This window comes from Ovis canadensis, chromosome 16, assembly GCF_042477335.2.
Source record: "Ovis canadensis isolate MfBH-ARS-UI-01 breed Bighorn chromosome 16, ARS-UI_OviCan_v2, whole genome shotgun sequence".
NCBI classification, from domain to species: domain Eukaryota; kingdom Metazoa; phylum Chordata; class Mammalia; order Artiodactyla; family Bovidae; genus Ovis; species Ovis canadensis.
This window is the reverse complement of record NC_091260.1, coordinates 15,905,150-15,922,051: the sequence shown is the minus strand read 5'-3', so window position 1 is coordinate 15,922,051 and position 16,902 is coordinate 15,905,150. Positions and strand designations below refer to the sequence as shown.

Here is a 16,902-nt window from a genome sequence, read left to right as displayed (position 1 = left end):
CTGACATGCTAGTAAAGTAATGCTCAAAATTCTCCAAGCCAGGCTTCAGCAATACGTGAACCATGAACTTCCAGATGTTCAAGCTGGATTTAGAAAAGGTAGAGGAACCAGAGATCAAATTGCCAACATCCACTGGATCATGGAAAAAGCAAGAGAGTCCCAGAAAAACATCTATTTCTGCTTTATTGACTAAGCCAAAGCCTTTGACTGTGTGGATCACAATAAACTATGGAAAATTCTGACAGAGATGGGAATACCAGACCACCTGACCTGCTTCTTGAGAAACCTATATGCAGGTCAGGAAGCAACAGTTAGAACTGGACATGGAACAACAGACTGGTTCCAAATAGGAAAAGGAGTACATCAAGGCTGTATATTGTCACCCTGCTTATTTAACTTCTATGCAGAGTACATCATGACAGACGCTGGGCTGCAAGAAACACAAGCTGGAATCAAGATTGCCAGGAGAAATATCAATAACCTCAGATATGCAGATGACACCACCCTTATGGCAGAAAGTGAAGAGGAACTAAAAAGCCTCTTGATGAAAGTGAAAGTGGAGAGTGAAAAAGTTGGCTTAAAGCTGAACATTCAGAAACAAAGATCATGGCATCTGGTCCCATCACTTCATGGGAAATAGATGGGGAAACAGTGGAAACAATGTCAGACTTTATTTTTGGGGGCTCCAGAATCACAGCAGATCATGACTGCAGCCATGAAATTAAAAGACGTTTACTCCTTGGAAGAAAAGTTATGATCAACCTAGATAGCATATTCAAAAGCAGAGACATTACTTTGCCAACAAAGGTCCATCTAGTCAAGGCTATGGTTTTTCCAGTGGTCATGTATGGATGTGAGAGTTGGACTGTGAAGAAGGCCCAGTGCTGAAGAATTGATGCTTTTGAACTGTGGTGTTGGAGAAGACTCTTGAGAGTCCCTTGTACTGCAAGGAGATCCAACCAGTCCATTCTGAAGGAGATCAGCCCTGGGTGTTCTTTGGAAGGAATGATGCTAAAGCCGAAGCTCCAGTACTTTGGCCACCTCATGCAAAGAGTTGACTCATCAGAAAATACTCTGATGCTGGGAGGGATTGGGGGCAGGAGGAGAAGGGAACGACCAAGGATGAGATGGCTGGGTGGCATCACGGACTCAATGGACATGAGTCTGAGTGAACTCCGGGAGTTGGTGATGGACAGGGAGGCCTGGCGTGCTGTGATTCATGGGGTCTCAAAGAGTCAGACACGACTGAGCAACTGAACTGAACTGAACTGAATAACCAAATGAAAAAGTATATAGCTCCCTTGCTTAGACTAGCGAGGGAGATAGTCCATGTCCCCCTTCTGATGTCTATGTCAGAAGTTTCCCTTGTCCCTTATCATACTTTAATAAAACCCTGCTACACAAAAGCTCTTGAGTGACCAAGCCTGGTCCCTGGTCCCAAAGCTAAATCTTCTTCTTTGGAGATCACAAATCTGACACCGTTAACTGTAAGCTATTATCAGCATCAGGGTCTTTTCCAATGAGAAAAGTTGGTTCTTTGCATCAGTTGGCCAAAGTACTGGAGTCCTTTCAATGAATATCCAGAGCTGATTTCCTTTAGGATGGACTGGTTTGATGTTCTTGCTGCCCAAGAGACTCTCAAGAGACTTCTCCAGCACCACAATTTGAAAGTATCAATTTTTCGGTGTTTATCCTTCTTTATGGTCCAAGTCTCATATCCACACATGACTACTAGAAAAACCACAGCTTTGACTATATGGATCTTTGTCAGCAAACTGACGTCTCTGCCTTTTAATATGCTGTCCAGGTTTGTCATAGCTTTCCTTCTAAGGAGCAAGTGTCTTAATTTCATGACTGCAGTCACTGGCATGAGTATTGATTTGGTAGTTAACAAACAAATTTTAGCAAGTGTACAAATGTGCAAAAATGGAATCTCTGAAAAATGAGTATTAATTCTATTTGTTTTCTCTCATTTTCTCACTCACTTTTCCTTCCTTACGTCTTCCCTGAAAATGTAGCCTTTTCCCCATTCCCTCCAAAACATTAGCTGATAAACTTCACCTTAGGCTTTGTTTTCTAGAGAATACATGCTAAACACAAAACAACTCTTATTTAAAGCTAAATAAATATGTTTGCTGTCTAAAGAAAAAAATTAAAATTTTCTACTTGACAAATACACACTTTTGTTTATTTCCTGTTATATATATATATATATATATATATATTTAGGGAAATAGTGCCACTGGGTAACTTTCTGTTTGATGATGAAAACTTTAAAAAATAATCAAAATAATTATACCAAAATTATACTTAATTCCCACTTTACTAAATATGTCATGTTAAAAAAATAAATAAATAAATGTCATGTTATAATAAAATATGGTACAGAAGCAAATTATTCACTTGGTTTAAAATTAAATCATTTTGAGAATGTCTCTATTCATATTTTAAAGTAGTTTCATATTAGAAATAATGAATCTTAGGAAAAACTAAAATATTTACTTTCTATTCAGATTCAAATTGAGATAGTTTCAAATGAGACAGCTTAAAGGTTATAAATGGTATGAAATGAGAAATTTCTATTCAAAATGGCAACAAATGTATTAAACACTTAAGAATATATAAAAAAATAATAATTAGGGAGAATATCACACTAAAGACTTCAGTAGGGTAATAATGATATACTAAGAGACTTTTAAGATCAGTGGAAAAGAATGAAACACACAGAAACAGACATAAGAATTCTGAGTAACATTTAAACTTATGCAGCTCAATTCCAGAAAAATAAATGACCCAATCAAAAAATGGGCCAAAGAACTAAATAGACATTTCTCCAAAGAAGACATACGGATGGCTAACAAACACATGAAAAGATGCTCAACATCACTCATTATTAGAGAAATGCAAATCAAAACCACAATGAGGTACCACTTCACACCAGTCAGAATGTCTGCGATCCAAAAATCTGCAAGCAATAAATGCTGGAGAGGGTGTGGAGAAAAGGGAACCCTCTTACACTGTTGGTGGGAATGCAAACTAGTACAGCCACTTTGGAGAACAGTGTGGAGAGTCCTTAAAAAATTGCAAAGAGAACTACCTTATGACCCAGCAATCCCACTGCTGGGCATACACACCGAGGAAACCAGAATGGAAAGAGACACATGTACCCCAATGTTCATCGCAGCACTGTTTATAATAGCCAGGACACGGAAACAACCTAGATGTCTATCAGCAGATGAATGGATAAGAAAGCTGTGGTACGTATACACAATGGAGTATTAATCAGCTGTTAAAAAGAATGCATTTGAATCAGTTCTGATGAGATGGATGAAACTGGAGCCGATTATACAGAGTGAAGTAAGTCAGAAAGAAAAACACCAATACAGTATACTAACACATATATATGGAATTTAGAAAGATGGCAACGACGACCCTGTATGCAAGACAGCAAAAAAGACACAGATGTGTATAACGGACTTTTGGACTCAGAGGGAGAGGGAGAGGGTGGGATGATTTGGGAGAATGGCATTCTAACATGTATACTATCAGGTAAGAATCGAATTGCCAGTCTATGTCTGACGCAGCATACAGCATGCTTGGGGCTGGTGCATGGGGATGACCCAGAGAGATGTTATGGGGAGGGAGTGGGAGGGGGGTTCATGTTTGGGAACACATGTAAGAATTAAAGATTTTAAAATTAAAAAAAAATTATAAAGAATTCTGAGTAACATTTAAATGGCATTTTAAGTTGGTAGAGAGTGGACTTGACACTGACTGGCTAATACCTTGGAAACATTCAAAAAAGCATATAAAACAAAATATATGTTGAATATATTAAAAATTAAATATAAAAAGGTGAAATTGTATAGGAACCAGGAAAAAATATAGGTGAATATTTTTATTATCCAGGCATGGAACAACCTTCCTCAATATGAGCATTAAACCTATATGATAGGGACTTCCTTAGTGGCCCAGTGGCTAAGATTCCATGCTTCCAGTACAGGGTCTGGATTTGGTCCATGGTCAGGGAACTTGACCCCACATGCTACAACTAAGAGTTCGCATGATGCAACTGAAAGTCCTTCATGCCACAACTAAGACCTGACACAGCCAAATTAATGAATTAATGTTTTAAAAATATGAAAGAAAAAAATTCAGATTTGAATATAAATATTTTGTGTGCTTAGCCTCTCAGTCGTGTCCAGCTCTTTGCAATCCGATGGACTGTACCCCGCCAGGCTCTCTCTCCTCTGTCCATGGAATTCTCTAGGTAAGAATACTGGAGTAGGTAGCCACTGCCTTCTCCAGGAATAAAAACATTTTAAAGCCAGTAAAAAATAAATTTCTAAAACATTAAAATATATACAGAAGAGATATTCAAAATGAATAGCAAAATATTATAATCTTTGATATATACTGATATATATTGAGTAATTATAAATAAATTAGGAAAGATAATCTAAAAGAAAACCAAATGAATGGTACAATCTATAATTAAAAAGCACAAAGAAAAATAGAAATGGCAAGAAAAGCAATGGAAAAGAATGTTTGATACCACTTCTAAACAAGGAAATACAAAAAAAATGAGAACTTAGTTGGAAAAGATAATAATCCTACTACCTAGTGTTCAACTGCAGAAAAAAATCATAACCTCTCATAGCCTTTGGGTTCAGAGGAGAGACTGGTACTTTTCCAGAAGGCAATGTGGTGATGTGTACCGAGCCTTTAAAGTGCTATATATATACTATTCAACCAGCTACTCAGCTTTTAGGATATAACTCTAATAAAATTATCTTGATCTACATAAAGATACAGCTAAAAGAATATTCACCTTTGTTATGAGGAAAAACTGAGAAACAAGCTAAAATTCCCAAAGCAAGGGTATTTACAGTATAGCTTAGAATATTGAGCAACTAACAATTTCTACTTCATTTTTTACTTAATGTCCAGGTAAAATGTTCATAATATAATGTTTGATTTTTAAAAAATTGTTCTAGAGTTTCTTTTGGTAACACAGTGCTTACTATTTCCCAGGTACTGTCCTAAGCACTTTAAAATTATTAACTCATTTAACCCTTCCAATGGCCCAAAATGAATTAGATACTATCATTAGTACTCAGTTCAGTTCAGTGTCTGACTCTTTGCTACCCCATAGACTGTAGCACACCAGGCTTTCCTGTCCATCACCAACTCCCAAAGTTTGCTCAAATTCATGTCCATCGAGTCAGTGATGCCATCCAACCATCTCATCCTCTCTCGTCGTCTTCTCCTCCTGCCTTCAATCTTTGAGCGTTACTTTGCTAGCATGTGAGATGAGTGCAATTGTGCAGTAGTTTGAGCATTCGTTGGCATTGTCTTTCTTCGGGAATGGAATGAAAACTGACTTTTGCCAGTCCTGTGGCCACTGCTGTGTTTTCCAGATTTGCTGGCATATTGAGTGCAGCACTTTCACAGCATCATCTTTTAGGATTTGAAATAGCTCAGCTGGAATTCCATTACCTCCACTAGCTTTGTTCCTAGTGATGGTTCCTAAGGCCCAGTTGACTTCACAATCCAGGATATCTGGCTCAAGGTGAGCGATCACACCATCATGGTTATCTGGGTCATGAAGATCATTTTTGTATACTTCTGTGTATTCTTGCCACCTCTTCTTAATATCTTCTGCTTCTGTTAGGTGCATACCATTTCTGTCCTTTATTGTGCCCATCTGTGCATGAAATGTTGCCTTGGTATCTCTTGAAGAGATACCACTTTCTTGAAGAGATCTCTAGTCTTTCCCATTCTATTGTTTTCCTCTATTTCTTTGCATTGATCACTGAGGAAGGCTTTCTTATCTCTCCTTGCTATTCCTCCCAACTCGGCATTCAAATGGGTATATCTTTCCTTTTCTCCTTTGCCTTTAGCTTCTCTTCTTTTCTCAGCTGTTTGTAAGGCCTCCTCAGACAACCATTTTGCCTTTTTGCATTTCTTTTTCTTGGGGATGGTCTTGATCCCTGTCTTCTGTACAATGTCATGAACCTCCATCCATACTTCATCAGACACTCTGTCTATCAGATCTAGTCCCATAAATCTATTTCTCACTTCCACTGTATAGTCATAAGGGATTTGATTTAGGTCATACCTGAATGGTCTAGTGGTTTTCCCCATTTTCTTCAATTTAAGTCTGAATTTGACAATAAGGAGTTCATGATCTGAGCCACAGTCAGCTCCTGGTCTTGTTTTTGCTAACTGTATAGAGCTTCTTTGGCTACAAAGAATATAATCAATCTGATTTCAGTATTGACCATCTGGTGATGTCCATGTGTAGAGTCTTCTCTTGTGTTGTTGGAAGAGGGTGTTTGCTATGACGAGTGCGTTCTCTTGGCAAAACTCATTAGCCTTTGCCCTGCTTAATTTAGTACTCCTAGGCCAAATCTGCCTGTTACTCCAGGTATCTCTTGACTTCCTACTTTTGCACTCCAGTCCTCTATGATAAATAGAATATCTTCTTTGGTTGTTAATTCTAGAAGGTCTCGCAGATTTTCATAGAACCATTTAATTTCAGCTTCTTTAGGATTACTGGTAGGAGCATAGACTTGGGATTACTCTGATACTGAATGGTCTGCCTTGGAAACAAACAGAGATCATTCTGTCATTTCTGAGATTGCACCCAAGTACTGCATTTCGGAGTCTCTTGACTGTGAGGGCTACTCCATTTCTTCTAAGGGATTCTAGCCCACAGTAGTAGATATAATGATCAACTGAATTAAATTCACCCATTCCAGTCCCTTTTAGTTCACTGATTTCCTAAAATGTTGATGTTTACTCTTGCTGTCTCCTGTTTGACCACTTCCAATTTACCTTGATTCATGGACCTAACATTCCAGGTTCCTATGCAGTATTGCTCTTTACAGTATTGGAGTATCAGAGTTTACTTGCATCACCAGTCACATCCACAACTGGGCACTGTTTTCACTTTTGCTCTGTCTGTTCATTTTTTCTGGAATTACTTCTCCACTCAACATCCAGTAGCATATTGGGTACCTACCAACCTGGAGAGTTCACCTTTCAGTGTCATGTCTTTTTGCCTTTTCATGTTGTTCATGGGGTTCTCAAGGCAAGAATACTGAAGTGGTTTCCCATTCCCTTGTCTAGTGGACCACACTGCATCAGAACTCTCCACCATGACCCGTCTGTCCTGGGTGGTCCTATACGGCATGGCTCATAGTTTCACTGAGCGAGACAAGGCTGTGGTCCTTGTGATCAATTTGATTCGTTTCCTGTGACTGTGGTTTTAGAGTGCCTGAAGAACTATGGATGGAGGTTCGTGTGATTATGTGCCCTCTGATGGATAATGCTACTGCTGCTAAGTCGCTTCAGTAGTGTCCAAGTCTATGCAACCCCATGGATGGCAGCCTACCAGGCTCCTCTGTCCATGGGATTTTCCAGGCAAGAGTACTGGAGTGGGTTGCCATTGCCTTCTCCTGTCTGATATATAATGGTAAGAGGCTTATGGAAGCTTCCTGATGGGAGAGATTGACTGAGGGGGAAACTGGGTCTTGTTCTAATGGACGGGGCCATGCTCAGTAAATCTTTAATCCAAATTTCTCTTGATGGGTGGGGCTCTGTTCCCTCCCTTTTCTTTGACCTGAGACCACACTATGGTGGAGGTAATGAAGTCCCTTGAACTGCAAGGAGATCAAACTAGTCCATCCTAAAGGAAATCAGTCCTAAATATTCATTGGAAGGACTGATGCTGAAGCTGAAACTCTAATACTTTGGCCACCTGATGCAAAGAACTGAGTCGCTGGAAAGACCTTGATGCTGGGAAAAGATTGCAGGAAGGAGGAGAAGGGGACGACAGAGGATGAGATGGTTGGATGGCATCACCGACTCGATGGACATGAGTTTGAGCAAGCTCCGGGAGCTAGTGAAGGATAGGGAAGCCTGGTGTCCTACAGTCCATGGGGTCTGCAGAGCTGAACCCAGCTAAGCAACTGAACTGAACTGACCTGAACTGAATGAAGGTAACAGTGACCTCCTTCAAAATGTCCCGTGCACATACTGCAGCACTCAGTGCCCCCACCGCTAGAGCGGGCCACCGCCAACCCACGCCTCTGCCGCAGACTCCCAGACACTCACAGCAGCCTGGCTCAGTCTCTGGTGGGGTCACTACTCCTTTCTCCTGGGTTATTATCAATTATCAGTACTAGTATCCCCATTTTAGTTTACAATATTTAAGTGTAATACAATTTTTGTTAAAAAAAGTTGAAAAATACACATGTAATATATATAACTTTCAAATATCAATTAAAAAGACTCAAAGATCTTTACCAAATGACAGTAGTTATCTTCAAATTAATATGTAACTTTTTATTTGAAACTTTATAAAGCATTCAGAAAAATATGTATTATTTTGTTATACAGAAAGATATTGGGGCTTCCCTGTGGCTCAGTGGTAAAGAATCTGCTTGCCAATGCAGGAGACACAGGTTCAATCCCTGATCCAGGAAGATCCTACATGATGCAGAGCAACAAAGTCTGTGTGCCACAACTACTGAGCCTGCGCTCTAGAGCCAGGGAGCTGCAATTGGCCACGTGCCACAACTACTGAAGCATGTGCCCCCTAGAGCCTGTGCTGTGCAGGGAGAGGGGCCACCACCATGAGAACCCACCCAACACAACTAAAGAGCACCCCCCTTCGCTGCAACTAGAAACAAGTCCATGCAGCGACGAGCCAAAAACACACAAGTACATCAATTCTAAAAGAAATATACTATTAAAGATGAAGTATAATATATGGAAAACCAGCTCACTCATATTCATGTATTCATATAAATTCACTCATATTCATATATTCATATATCTGACTGTACTATTTATCATTGATATGACTCCTGTAAATCACTTAAGCTCTAAGCCCTGGTCTTCTCATCAATAGAAAGGAAAATAATACCTTCCCTAAAAGGCCTAGTCCAAAATGCTTGAGCTCATAGTACTAGCTCAAAAACTAAATTTCTAAGTACTTAGGAAACTTCTGTAAATTATATGGCTACTACTTACCGACAGGATAATTCTCCATCCATAGCATCATGTTCATCTGTACTGGTATATGTTAATCTTCCTCCAACAACTGTTCCAACTAAGTATACCAGCCAGGCAAGACGTCCTAATACATAAAAAGAAGAGTTTAGAAAGAAACAAAGTTTAGATAGAAACAAAGCTTATTTTTCAGAATATTCTAAAATAAGCAAAATTTCTTCCAACCTAGTGATAAACTGTGAACTTAGTTCCTACCTAACACAGAGTGAAGACCTGGTTTTCATAAAGTTCATCAAGGCAGTAGAAGAGTTTACATCATATTTAAGAACCTGAAACAACTATGAACCCCAGCTCTACCAATATGCTATGTGATTTTACATAAGCTACTTACCTCTTTAGGATTTTCATTTGCAAACTGGAGAAAATAATATCTACCATGAAGACTTGATGAACATAAATTTGATAACAAAACACCAAATGTAATGTCAACATTAAGGGCTGTTAGTAAGTATGATACAATGACCAGTGTTTTTTTGAACAGTCCATGTCATGATAGTACCAGTCTCGTCACTTTTAATACTACCCAGGCTTGGAAGATAACAGATGGTAATAAATTTACTCCCTTTGTATTTTAAAAATACAAAACTTTTACTATGCAAATTACATTGTTTGATGACCAAATTAACTTCATGGGGAGTAGCAGCGAAGGGCTAAATGACTTTACAAGAGCGGCGCAAAGGGCAACACCTACAGTTCCCACAGATCTTTGGGGCCGCCAAAACTGACTTTAGAAATGAAGGGAGTTATTGAGTAATTCTTGTTTAGACACATTACATCTTTAGAGTCACTCATCTATGTCTCAAATTCTCCAAGATTTTTGAGATCTTTATGAGCAATTAACAACAAATCAATTATTTTTCAAAAAAGAAATTTAAAAAAAAATCTTACCTGGTAAGCATCCACATCCCCTTAATCTATCACAAAACCATGAATAAATCTTGACTAAGTATGCAGCCTTTATATTAGCAACGTAAAAACAGAACTCTACCCTGATCAAGTAATTTATAAAACAACCTCAAGCTTCAAGAAACGTAAAACTAGTGGGCAAAAAAAGTTAACAGAGAAAAGGCCCATGGAGGAAACTGATAACAAGTTACCAATATGCAGTTGAGATGTGTTTTATGATCAATATTAAAGCCTATTAACAACAGAATGCTCTCCTTTGATGACCTCACTTCTGTGGCAGGTGATTTTTTTTGCACCTCTTGGGCCTCAAACCCAGCTGTTCAGTTGATGTTCCTCGCTTTTACTTCCAGAACATTCTCCCTCTCTACTGTAAAAGCACTCCGCTTTACATCTGACGTCCTCATAGCACCAAATTACCTCTCATATTGCAACTGTCACTCTACTTCGAGTTCCTTCTTATCGTTTGAATATGTTGGCTGCTGGTCCACTGTCACTCTTTCCAGCGTTATTTTTATCATAACTGGTAACAACTTTAATTGTCTACAAAGATGAATCTTCCAACTCCCAACAATCCTTTGTTCTATTAGGAAACTACAATCACTTGAACACCTAAACAACTTCACTGAAATGTAATTCACATACCACTTAAAGCATGTGACTCAATGGTTTTGAAAGAATTCACAGGGTCATACAATCACCACCACATTCTAGCTTTAGAACTTACCCATCCCTCTTGAAATTTATTCTGCACCACTCCGCACCCCCACAGCCCTAAGGAACCAGGCAACCACTAATCTACTTTATGTCTCCTTAGATTTTTCCCATTCTATTTCATATGGATGAACTCACACAGGGTGATCTGTGTGACTATCTTCTTTCACTTAGTGTAACATGTAAGGGTGAACCATGTTATAGCTTCTTGCATTGGGATTTCAATCATTTTTATGTTCAAATAACATTCCATTTTTGGGGTATATCACATTTTGTTTACCCATTCAAAAGTTGATAGACACTTGGGCTGTTTTCACATTTTGGCTTTGTAAATAATGCTTCTATGAACATTTGCATAGAGTTTTTAATGTAGATATGTTTTCATGTCTCTTCATATCAAGAGTTGGGTTTCATATCAAGAATTGGAATTGGTGGGTCTTATGAAACCTGTATTTTAACATTCTGAGGAAAAAAAAAAAACATTCTGAGGAACTACCAAACTACTTTCCAAAGCAGCTGTATCATTTTACCTTCCCACCAGCAAAGTATGAAAGCCCAACTTCTCCAAATCCTTGCCAATACTTGGTATTACCTATCTTTTTATTGTATCTCTCCTAGTGGATATAAAGTGGTATCTTGTAATTCTGACGTGCCTTCCCCTAATGACCAACAATGCTGAGCCTTTTCCATGTGCTTACTGGTCTTTTTTTATGTCTTCTTTGAAGAAATGTCTATTTAAATTCTTTGCTCATTTTAAAATTGGTCTATTTATCTTTTTATTTATTGAGCTGCAAGAGTTCTTTATATATTCTTGATACAAGTTCCTTGTCAGATATGTGATTAGCAAACATGTTCTCCCATTCTGTGGGTTGTTTTCATTTTCTTGATGGCATCCTTTGAAGCACAGAAATGTTTAATTTTCATGTGGTACAAAACTGCTAGTTTTTCTTTTGATATTTCAGCTTTTGATATCAAATCTAACGAACCACTGCCCAATCCAAAGTCATAAAGATTTAGTTCTACATTTTCTTCTAAGAGTTTCATAGCTTTAACTCTTACATTTAGGTCTGTGATTCATTTGATTTGTGTACTGTGGGACATCGGGGTCCAACTTCATTCTTTTGCGTGTGGACATTCAGCTGTCCCTGCATCATTTGTTGAAACGACAATCCGTTTTTCATTGAATTGTCTTCTCATCCCAATCAAAAGTCACCTGATTACAAACTGGAGCATTTATTACCTGAACTCTCAATTATATATCCTTGATTGAGTGTCTACCTTTACACCAATACCACGCTATCTTGATTACTGCTGCTCTGTAGTAAATTTTGAAATAAGTAAGTATGAGTCTTTCAACTTCATTTATTTTTTTCCAAAATTATTTTGGATATACTGGGTCTCCTGGATTTCCACATCAATTTAAGGATCAGCTTGTCAATTCCTACAAAGAAGCCAGCTGGGATTTTGACAGAGATTACACTGACTCTAGGTCAATTTGAGGAATCGTTCTAAACAGCATCGTCCTCTGAACCATGACCATGGATGTCTTCCAACTTATTTAGATCTTTGATTTATTTTAAAAACATTTTACAGTGTATAAGATTTAACACTTTTGCAAAGTTTTTACCTAAGTATTTTATTCTTTTTAGTGGTATTGTAAGTAGGCTTCACTTAATTTTGATTGTTCACTGTTAATAGATAAACCCACTGTTGATTTTTACTTACTGATCTTGTATTCTGCAACTTTGCTACTCTTGTATTAGTTGTAATAGTCTTTTGGGATTTGTTTTTTTTTTTTTTCACTTTCTTATACCCTTCACGTCTTCTCTAACCTGCTTACCTATATTCAGTTCTGTTGTCAGTCATTATAATCTGTCCTGCATAGGTCAATTTCTCTCTTCCTCTACATTCTCATCTTCAGTTCAGTTCAGTTCAGTCGCTCAGTCGTGTCTGACTCTTTGAGACCCCATGAATCGAGGCACGCCAGGCCTCCCTGTCCATCACCATCTTCCGGAGTTCACTCAGACTCACGTCCATCGAGTCCGTGATGCCATCCAGCCATCTCATCCTCGGTCATCCCCTTCTCCTCCTGCCCCCAATCCCTCCCAGCATCAGAGTCTTTTCCAATGAGTCAACTCTTCGCATGAGGTGGCCAAAGTACTGGAGTTTCAGCTTTAGCATCATTCCTTCCAAAGAAATCCCAGGGCTGATCTCCTTCAGAATGGACTGGTTGGATCTCCTTGCAGTACAAGGGACTCTCAAGAGTCTTCTCCAACACCACAGTTTAAAAGTATCAATTCTTCAGCACTCAGCCTTCTTCACAGTCCAACTCTCACATCCATACATGACCACAGGAAAAACCATAGCCTTGACTAGATGGACCTTAGTCGGCAAAGTAACGTCTCTGCTTTGGAATATACTATCTAGGTTGGTCATAACTTTTCTTCCAAGGAGTAAGCGTCTTTTAATTTCATGGCTGCATTCTCATCTTACAAAACCGTAATTGTCTAAATCCAATTCCCTACCTACTCTTTGTCTATCTGCATACAGTTTAATATAACTGGAAAAAGACACAACCATGTTGACTAGTCTAACTTTGGATTCACCTTTTCAGTCAGGCCTTACACAGCGATCCTATCAATTTTCAATACCTAGAGTATGATAGCATGCCTTCAAGATGTTGCTAGTGCTGCTTAGTTGCTCAGTCATGTCCAAATCTTATGTGACCACATCGATTGTAGCCCACCAGGCTCCTCTTCCCATGGGATTTCCCAAGCAAGAATGCTGAAGTGGGTTGCCATTTCCTCCAGGGGATCTTCCAGACCCAGGGATAGAATCCAGGTCTCCTGCTTGGCAGGCAGATTCTTTACTACTGCACTACCTGGGAAGCCCAAGACTTCAAGATACCCATCATCAGTTCCTTCCCTCCATGTATACAATTGCCATTAAGAAGTGGATATATTTTTCCAATCCTTTGTAAGTCTGGGCTAGACTTTAACTAAAAGAATATTGCATAAGTGACACTTATTCCAGTATTAGGCTTAATCTTTAGAGAATTGGCAGCTTCCTCCAGGCTCTCAGGGAATTTTCCCTGAGAGGAAGCCATTTACCATGTAAGAAGACCATATACCCTGAGACTGTCATACTATTAAAAGGCTAGCGATGTAGAGAGACTTCATGGAGACAGAAATGCCCAACTATAGCTCATTCATCAAACATCCCAGCAAAGACAGAAGGCTTTAGAATAAAGAGTCATTTAGGTGAGGCCGGCCATTGCTGTCACCCAGTTACAGAACATAATCTACTGACATTTCATATTCCCCTTTCCTGATTTAATATTTTTTAAAATTTTAGCACTTATCACTTTCTAACAAAATATATTTTATTATTTATTTTGCTTTGTTATCTGTCTATTCCAATAGAACATAAATTGCATGGCAGCCATTACTGTTTCTGTTGGGTTGTCTACTGCATATCCAGGGCCTAAAACAGTACCTGGCATATATAACTTATTAAATAGATATGGGTTATTGAATTAAGACATGACTGAGCATGCATACATGTTGAATTAAGAAATCATTACCTAGAAACTATAGCATGAAACAGGCAAAAAAAAGTTAACAGCTTATTTATCAATTTAAATAAACATTAAAATGTAGAGTCATTATTAAAAATGAATGTTAATGGTAGTTCCATTTCTATTGCTTAGATAAAAGCAACTTTCAACACACATTCAATACAAGGTACGATACATGATCTAGTCTATCATGTTATTTGCAACTTCGTCTTCTTGATAAAATTTACACATTTGTAATTACCCAAATTAATACTTGTGGATCATTCATGGCCAAATGCAGAACAGCAAATAATTTGAGTTGCCCAATGAGCACATTCCAAGATTAGATAAAACAAAGCAACAATCTGCTTTCTTGTTTCATTCCTTCATTTTGAGTATCTGCTATATGTCATGTTCTGCCCACTGGGATATAAATATGAAGCAGGGTGAAAAGGGACAGAGAGACCCTATATCCAGCAGACTGAATTTAGTAAGAGGGAAAAACACAAAAAACTGATTTTTTCAATGCAGTGTGATAAGTGTTGTTGTTGTTCAGTCGCTCAGTCATTTCTGACTCTTCGAGACCCCATGGACTGCAGCATGCCAGGCTTCTCTGTCCTTCATTATCTCCTGGAGTCTGTTCAATCTCATGTCCATTGAACCGGTGGTGCCATCCAACCATCTCATCCTCTATCATTCCCTTCTCCTCATGTGATATTCATGCGATGAGTATTACTGTCTAACAATAAATGCTAAATATAGGACATGAATTTCTCAAATTTAAACTTTTTACTCTTTAATTCATTTATTCTCTGACCTTGAAATTAAGACTTGATATCAAAGAATGGTATGCAAAGATAGCATATGATCAACTGAACACTCTTTTCTAAAATTATGGTAAATTTTGAAAGGAAGTTTGTACAGAGAAAAGTAGAATGTACAGTTATTCTTTCCATGTTTTAGCAGTGATTTTTTATTGTACAAGACAGAAAAGCAGATATTTTTAACCCTAAAAATAGACAACTACTAATCAACTAGCATCAGTGTTAGACATGAACAATGAAATATAAAGGTACTTTTATTAATCTATCAAATAAAATTTTCATGAGGAATGATATTTCTCATACACATTAATCCTTCCCTAAAAGTCTAGAATTTTTAGAGGGATGGTCTTTAAATAGATGTTAAAAATTTACACTGGTTATGTAATTATATCCAGAAAGTTTAAAGAATCAAGTAAAACTATAAATCTAAACTGTATTTAGAAATTTAAATATCCTATATATAAGTTTCATATCCATAATTTTTTTTTGAAAATCTGATCTGAGATTATATTTCCATTATAGCTTTCCATTTTTGTATTTACTCTGAAATGTTCAGGGCACTTGTTTCCACAGCTGTTCAAGAACAGAACATTTTTTCCTCTAACAAAATAATTATTGCTGTAATAATCTGTAATTATGGTTTATAACCTCAATAATCCCAAAGAAATCAGTCATTACCATAGATCACAAGTAATCGTTAACTACTGTTAATGACCTATTTCTCAGGGATTATTGTTTTTCGAAACCATGACCATATCACCACAAATATGGAGGAGCAAGACAATATTATACAAATGAGATCATAATACAATAATAAACTTATTTTGTAACATTAAAAGCCATTAAGCATCCAAATTAAAGCACACATAACAAGAGCATATAATTTTCTTTGTTCAACACTAACTGAAGTCTTTAGTCTATACAAAAGAAATTGAACACTACTACATATAGCAGTACAAACTAGAACTGCATTACACACTTTTCATAATATAAAACGATTATTTTCGAGCAGACTACAGACATTTTTAAAGAGCAGACTTCTCACTAACCTTTCAAATAGAAGGAAAATATAAATACTAAACATCTTCTATGTAACAGGCAGTATATTAGAAACTTTGAAATAATGTTTTAATACTGTAAAAACTCTGAATTATATTTATCAAGAATCACATCTGACTTATGTTACTCAAAAGACATCTATTTAATACCAATAAACTATTACATTTCAGTTAATTTTATTAATGTATCTTAGAACAGCTATACTTTCATTCAATATCCTTTAGTAGGAAAACAAGTCTTTGATTTTACAAATGAATCGTTTTACATTGTAACGTAGTATGATACTTATAAAAGAATATATATAATGTGTACGAAGTACAGTCTTCTCTCTCAGTATCCAAAAGGGATTATTTCTAGAACTCCCCTGGATAACAAAATGTACAGATCCTCAAGTGAAAGTGAAAGAAAGTGAAGTCGCTCAGTCGTGTCTGACTCTTTGTGGCCCCATGGACTGTAGCCTACCAGGCTTCTTTGTCCATCAGGTTTTTCAGGCAAGGGTACTGGAGTGGGCTGCCATTTCCTTCTCCAGGAAATCTCCCTGATCCAGGGATTGAACCCGGGTCTCCCACATTGTAGGCAGACGCTTTACCGTCTGAGCCACCAGGGAAGTCACAGATGCTCAATACCCTTATATAAAATAGCACACACAGTGTTTGCATATAACCTATAACCCCCATAGGCTTTAAATCATCTCCAGATTACTTATAAACCTAATATAATGTAAAGCCTAGGTAAACAGTTGTGAATACAATATAAATGCTAGGT

General features: G+C 37.6%; 1 protein-coding gene across 5 annotated transcripts in view; it reads right to left on the bottom strand.

Moving 5' to 3' along the window:
• The window catches only part of RANBP17 (RAN binding protein 17), a 355,460-nt gene that overhangs the window by 262,025 nt on the left and 76,533 nt on the right, over positions 1–16,902 (bottom strand). For all 5 annotated transcript variants that reach the window (XM_069556017.1, XM_069556019.1, XM_069556020.1 and 2 more), the window contains one exon: positions 9,043–9,148. In XM_069556017.1, coding sequence (XP_069412118.1) covers positions 9,043–9,148 — 106 coding nt within the window. The remainder of the gene's footprint in view (positions 1–9,042; positions 9,149–16,902) is intronic.